At 37.6% G+C, this 7,522-nt stretch overlaps 1 protein-coding gene across 1 annotated transcript in view; it reads right to left on the reverse strand.

Annotated features, from left to right (window-relative positions):
• Positions 1–6,615, reverse strand: part of itgav (integrin, alpha V) — a 68,673-nt gene extending 62,058 nt beyond the window's left edge. Inside the window, exons 1-2 of the mRNA XM_017436164.3 lie at positions 6,037–6,615; positions 2,081–2,208 (exon numbers count right to left, since the gene is read on the reverse strand). Coding sequence (XP_017291653.1) covers positions 2,081–2,208; positions 6,037–6,206 — 298 coding nt within the window. The 5' untranslated portion in view covers positions 6,207–6,615. The remainder of the gene's footprint in view (positions 1–2,080; positions 2,209–6,036) is intronic.
• Between the last annotated feature and the right edge of the window lie 907 nt (positions 6,616–7,522).

Below are 7,522 nucleotides of genomic sequence, written 5' to 3' on the forward strand. Positions count from 1 at the left end.
ATTGTCGTTAAATTTAGAAAAAACAAAGTTTATGCTGTTCGGTAAATGTAAAGAGAAGAGTGATTTACAAATAAAAATTGATAATATGACAGTAGAGAGAGTGACTGAAATAAGGTTTTTTGGAGTACTGATTCAAAACAGGATCTGCTGGAAACCCCACATTAAATATGTCCAATCTAAAATTGTAAGAATTATTGCAGTACTTTCTAAGGCTAGACAATATTTAAACTCCTTTGCCCTACATATTATGTACTGCTCACTTATCCTACCATATCTAAGTTACTGTGTGGAAATTTGGGGCAACACTTACAGAACGTCACTCAAACCATTATGCACATTACAGAAAAGAGCCGTTCGTTTAATTCATAAGGCTGATTTTTATTGTCATACCCACAATCTATTCATAGATTCTTATCTACTGAAACTCACTGATTTGGTAGAGTTTCAAACTGCACAGATTATGTTTAAAGTCAGGAAAAAAAATTTGCCAGAAAATATTCAAAAATTATTTTCTGATAGAGTGGGGGGATATGACTATAGAGAAAACCTAAACTTTAGAACTTTGAAGGCTCGAACATCAATGAAATTAATGTGCATTTCTGGTGTTGGTGTGAAGATCTGGAATAAACTCTCTAAAGAGCTGAAGCAAAGTCCAAGCATGAGATATTTCAAGAAAGGTCTCAAAATAGCTATCATTCAAAGGTATAAGGAAGAACAACTGGGATAATTCTGGCTGAGAAGTAAAACTCTATGTATGATTTCACTAAGTGTATGCAGGTCGGTACAGATGTATATATGGGTGTATGTATGTAAATGTGTATTGGTGTATGTATATGTGAATATGTATATATCTAGGTGTACAAATGTGTCTGTGTGTATATGTAGTACTTTCATTTGGCTGAGGAAATATTACTATAATAATATTTTATTTTGTCAGCAAGGACATTGGAAATTTAGAATAATATGACAAATTCCAGCTGGAAAAGGGGTATGATTATATAAGTTATACTTCTTCATACTCCTTTTCAGACTCATAATCACTGATGTGAAGTGTCTTCAAGAAAGTTACAATGTACTATGTTTTTATATTACACTATCGGTGAAAGGTTTGTCTGAAATAAATTATCATCTTCATCATCATCAGTGTCAAGCAGGGTGGCAATGAGTCCCATTTTTACAGTCTTTGGTATGACCCGGCCGGGGATACAAGAACAATCATTTAAATTTGAAGATCAACAGGCAACATAAACAAGTCTCAGAAGTCAAATACCTTTGTCTCATCTCATTTAAAATAATATATAAGGTAAGAAGATGGGCTGCACAGTGGAGCTGCTGATTCTGAATACAATGAATTTTTAAATTGTTCTGTAACCTTGCACTGTACCGTCTACACAGAGTCACTGGTTCTGTAATTCGGGCGGCATCCAGTGGGAACTGTAAGGTGCCTTTATTTAAACTTTCTCTGGAACACTGATTTTGTCTGTACAGGAGGTAACTGTGAACTTCTCTACCTACAGCAGTCAAATTAAACTTTCTAGTATCATTTTAGATTAAAACTAAATAAGGTTCTGAAGAAAGACCAACTACGTAGTCATGAAATGACCTCCACCTTTCCTTTTCTTTATATGTTACTATCGTTTATTCATTTCTTTTGCTTTCTATCATCTGATTTTAACAAGTGTCCTGTTTTATTCTGTTCTGTGACGTATTATAAACTGTAAAAATAAGCCTCATCTGGGAATGGTCACTGCAAATTAACTTAGTCTAAAACTTCTACGGTGTACAGTATTTGTTATTGAAAACTTGGGAGCTTGATTTCACACTGAGCCAAGTGTCTGTCAGCAAATGATGCAGCATGAAATAAGGTGCTGCAGATTGTGATTTAAAATGCCATATCACCATTACTGTTTACTGCATAATCTCCTGCAGTCGTATTTACAAACAACAGTCCCTGCTGAGCCAGAGAGCTGTCGAGGATTAGTGGGTCAATACCGAAAAACAGCTGCAACATACATAAGCTAGTCGACAACAGAAGATCTCTGTGCGCATTGAGGTGAAGTGTAAGTGTAAGTTTCTATACCCGAGTTGTCAAACAGCAGCTGCTGACAGTTTGAGCTCTTCCAGGGGCAGCTGAACACGGCTCCTCTCTCCACCACACTGCTGGAGGAGGACGTGTTGGCTCGAGGTGCTCCAATCAGAATGTCTGAGCTGTGAAGAGGAAAAAATAAATAAATCAACAAACCACTGCAGACGTTACAGCACTGACTTAATAAAAATGGACACGGATAAATCATCTAGGTAACCAGCTGGTGGAGAGACTCATTACTTTATTAGTTTCAACACATGAACACTTCAACCTCCAAAGCATTCAGATCATTGGAGGAGGTTACCCTTTCACACAAACAACAAAACAACAGATTGTTCAGGTCAGATAAGATTCAACTAATGGAAAAAAAAACAAAAACTAGAAGCACTCAGAGAGCACCAACTTCCACCAAGGCTAAAGTGTGTCTAAAATAAATTCTGTGACCGGGATCATAATCTGGATCAGCACCTAAATTTAATCTCCAATTTTTTGCGACAACCCCAACATCTCCTGAAAATTTCATCCAAATCTGTTTATTAGTTTTCATGGGGTCAAAGGTCAACATCACAGTTGACCTAGTGCTCTAACTCTTCAACAGTGTAATGAAAGAATGTCAAACTGCACAGCTGGACACCTCATGGGTCAAAGATGATGCCTGTGGATTGGCTTCACCCCCCCATGCCTCTTCAGTCATTACATAAAATCACACTAGGATGGGGCAAAAAGGGCCATCTTAAAGGTTTTCTGATGTGAGATTTAAGTGTCACAAGCCACAATAAGCAGAAGTAAAACAAACGTTTGTCACTGCAAGAACCACAGCTTACATTTTAATATATATTTTTTTAAAGAGGAGATTTGTCTTCTGCAAACCTTTGTAAAACAAGAGCAGCTTGGGGGGTTTATAACAGGGCTCAGCTGCCTGCAGTGATGTTAAAGAAACAATTTTCAGCTGCGTTTAGATAAAAAAACCCTTTGTTTCCAGCAGTTTGGTTTACTTGCAGATTTATTTTGAGGCAAACAATCAGTGGATTTCAATGCACAAACAAAAACCCACTGAGATGCTGCTTTGTTTCTAGGCCACTGACTCACTGGGACAGAGGCAGTTTTATTGATTGATGTGGCTGTTTAGAAGGCTGTCAGGAAAGGCAGAGTGGAATGAAATGAAAATAACAGCAGCAAATCAAGTAATTAATACTCTACTAACAACGCTACTACTGCAAACTGAGCTTTTCTTCTCATGTCTCAACTCACATCTGCATCTTCCCCACAATGCCTGTTAAACATTGGGGAGGGAAAAAAAACAAAAACAAAATCAAACTGCCAGCATGTTTTTTCTTCTCTGAAACTAACCACCGGATTTATGCTGAATGACATAACCCAAATCACTGCAAATATCTGATTAAGAAATACCAGGTTTTGCACAGAGAATCACTAGTTTGAACTTTTAAACTGTGCACTTGTGAACACTTCAATTTAATATATTGACACAGTAAAAAAAATCATAAAAGTCAATCACAAGAATACTGCAGATTATTAAAACCTGAGTTCATATAACTGAACTTGCCACAAAATACACAATCTTTTTAAGGGTAATGCCATCACTGTTGAGGAACTCAGAGCAAAAGTCCACCTAGGCCATGGAGTTACAGAAGCCACAAGCAGAAGATTTTGATCAACACAAACTCAGTCATATTTCCCCAAATGTTTCTTGTTTTAGTGCAGACAGGAAGCTTTAAGATAGAGACAACTTACTTCCTTGTTTCACATTACAAAAATCAGCTGAATGAAACTATTTTCATCACTCCCAGTTATTTTCTTTTGCAATGGTTAAAATAATCGCTGATTTAACTGGAACACCAGACTCCTGAGAATAGTAGACAAAACTTGATAAATAATTTAGCACAGAAATCTGCTTTTTAAACATGGACACTATAGAAAGACCTAGTTAACCAAAGCATAAAATCTGGACATAGAAGAAAACCAGCTGCTTTGAGAAAGTTGATATAAAAAATGTTTTTATCCAGATAAACTTCAAAGTGATAAACATAAAGACCATTTCTGAGAACTGAAGCAACTCATGGAGGCTTGTGGTTGTCTTAAAAAAAACACTATCTGTAACTTTAAAGTAACATTAAAGTTTGTAACTATCTAGCCTCGTTCACACTGGATGACGCTGTCCATTGTGTTCTCAGTAAACCTCGCCAAGACCCTGCAAAAACCATCTTTATTTCTTTGCCGATTTCTTTTTTTAGGTTGTAGCGAGGTTGTCATCGAGTGTGAAGTAGACCGTAGACCTGAAAAAAGACATTTCTATTCAATCGAGCTTCAAGCATCACTTTGAAGCTCTTTGTTCAAGTAGGATTTCAGTAAATAGGTTTAAGATAAAAACAAATGTATGGTCATTGTGTGTAAAGTCCCTAATAGAGAGATCAATTAATGTGGCTGAATTGTGACAAGGAAAGTGTACATAAATAAGCGCAAAGTTCCCAGTCAGCTATTTTTCTTGTTGGGTGTGTGCTAATGTAACCAAGGTTTGCAGCATGTCCTACTATGAGCTCACACACTTGGTACTGTCAGTTCTGTCAGGTAAGTTTCAAGACTTTTAAGTGTGATTTCTGTTTCAAATTTACAAACCACACAACTCCCACGTGTCTGCTTCCTGAAATGGGTGTTGAAACCTGTGTTCAAAAAGTTTGTGTCAGTGAATACGATCGCTGTTGTTGTGTAAACGGACAGCCAAACTGCAACAGAAATGCTACAGTTTCAATGAAAAACAGCTTTGTGTAAACGGCTCCTAATTTGTACCCACACCTTGTACTTAGTGACCGCCATTTCTTATGCAGAGGGTGACAGTTCAGAAATATGTGCATACCTATGCATTTCTGTGTCCTTGTCTAGAGTTTAGTTAGATTCTTGTGGGGTTTTCTGTCAGTGATCACCCCCTGATACTTGATAGCAGCTCAAGGTTTGGTATAGAGGTCAACTGAAGATCAAGTAGAAACTTGAGTACAGTACAAGGGTCTCACTTTATGTCATTTATGGTGCGTGAATGAATCAGAACCCGATTACAGAGGTTAACGTTGAATTTTTGAGAAATTTTATCCCAGTAGACATCAAGGTTAGGTTGTCAGAGATTAAGATTAGAGGCAAGGGATTGGGCAAACATTAGCCTACTCTGAAACTACAGAAGGTATAAACAATAATACTCCAATAGATTAAACCATCAACGATGGAGAGGTTGTCAATGCGAGTATGAAATGATCCATGGCTGGGAGCATTTTTTTGTACCAATCAAAGTATGGATGTGTGTTTTGGAGCCCCTAAAAGCAGCTGCCAAGAACACAAATAACAATTCACATCGAAACGAAAGGTTTTGTGCTGTAATCCTGTAGTATTTTGATCCAAGTATGTCTCCTTTTCCTGCTGGAGCTGAGTAAGTTCAAGATTAATGATTGTTAGGGACTCTTGGAGGAAAATAAACAGCATGAGGCATCCTATTGTCAACTCCCAGCTCCTCTGGGTGAAACTAGTCACTAGTTTATATATAAAAAGTGGTCTACTGGAATTTTCCCAAACATGTGGGTGATGTCTCTCCATGTGTCAGTTTACAGATGGAAAGAAAAGAAAGGAAAAAGAAAAATGCTAATTTTCTTAAAAAGCAGAGTTGTCATTTTGTTTTAAATCTTTGAAAAGACAACTGGACGCTGTGATGTAATAAGACAAGCAAACATACGGTATGAAAACTCTTAATTAACTAAGTTACAAAAGCTGTAAAACAAACGAAGAAGGAAACAGTGTAATAATGCTATCTAAATGTATATAAATGTTTATGTAAAGCGATAAAAATAAAGTGCTTCGGACTGTTCATCTCCCATAATATGAGAGAAAGTGAGTATAGATGTTTAAAGAGTAGATGTCATCGCTGTTTGCATATTCTGATCAAATCTTACTTCAGATTGTTAGAGGATTTAAAGAAGTCCACGGAGAATCCGAAGTAGCTTCGCTCGGGTCCGGTGTAGACGAAAGGTTTGTCCGCATCCAGGTTGAAGGAGCCGCAGCGGTGGAAGCCCAGACACACCAGGACAAGTAGCTGGACAGCCGGCCGTCCTCCGCCTGCCATGGCTGCTGCTGCTGGAGGTCCCCGGAGGTCCCCGCGGCTTCACCGAGGAAAGCACCGACCCGAGGGGGAAGATGCTCACAGTCACGGAGGGGATTTTTAGTCTTTAACCCACCAACAGTGTCAATGTTAAAGCCCCAAAATCTCAGCCCTCAAAAACAGGAGTTCTCTTTTACAGTCGATGAAGACAAGTCGTGCAGGCGTTAAATGAAATACATTTTGTGGGGTTTCTACAGAAGCCGCCTAGGGTCTCACGCGTAGCGAAGTGGTAGCAGTGATTCGGTCCGGTTCTCTCCGGCGGTCCGTCAGCCTGTTTTTACCGAGGAAAAGAAAACAGAATCACAAAAGAGACGCCGGGGAGAGGCCGCGGTTGTTTGTCAGGGAGGCGGCTTGCCCCAACAAGCTACAGGTAGGCTAATTTCCAACCAAATCAAGGCATATCCGCCCAAGTCCTTTCAAAACAAGAGCATCCATCATTAGACAGGAACGTGAAGCTGGAACGGCATGAGCGCCCTGTGTGGTAAAAGTTTACCTTAATGCAAAGGAGTTAACATTTGCCTGATTATATATACATATTTGTTTTGTTTTTTCCATGTGTAGACTTCTGTTGTTTCACACAGTACTTACCTTGCTGCTGTATGTACGAACAGTCATCTTTAATAACATGTTTAGTCGTAATTAGTTATTTGATGCCTAATAAACATGACGATTGTGTGTTTGGGAGTGTATTAGGCTTACAGCCCACATACCAACTGTGCAGACTCTGAAGCCAAATATATATATACACACACACACACAAACACACACACACATATAAGAGGCCTAGGAGCTTAAGGGTCCTCTTCAGTAGTTTAGTTTAGATTTTAATTTAGTTCAGTTTATCCATTTCATTTACAAAAAACAAACAAACAAAAAAAAATACAAATAAAGTAAAGTACAATTCAAATTAAATAAAATGAAAGATAGCAGAAGAAGAAAAAAATCTTATAATGTCTACCTCTTTTTCAAAAATAATATTAATTTCAACAGTAATAAATAACAAACAAACAAAAAAAGAAAATAAAAGAAAGAGAGAAAAAAAATTCAACTCCTCAAACAGTAACACTTGCAAAAACAAGTTATACAATTCCATTTTTCTTTAACAAGTTAACTTTTATCATTCTTTTGAACAAATTAATTGAAACAAGATTTTTTATAATTACTATCCAGATTATTCCATAATCTAATTCCTTTGACTGAAGTACTTCTGTCCTTCAGGTTAGTCCGTACTTTAGGTTTTACAAACATCTCTAGTCCCCTAAGATTATAAGAATTTTTCC

This window comes from Kryptolebias marmoratus, linkage group LG6 (genome assembly GCF_001649575.2).
Source record: "Kryptolebias marmoratus isolate JLee-2015 linkage group LG6, ASM164957v2, whole genome shotgun sequence".
Lineage (NCBI taxonomy): Eukaryota > Metazoa > Chordata > Actinopteri > Cyprinodontiformes > Rivulidae > Kryptolebias > Kryptolebias marmoratus.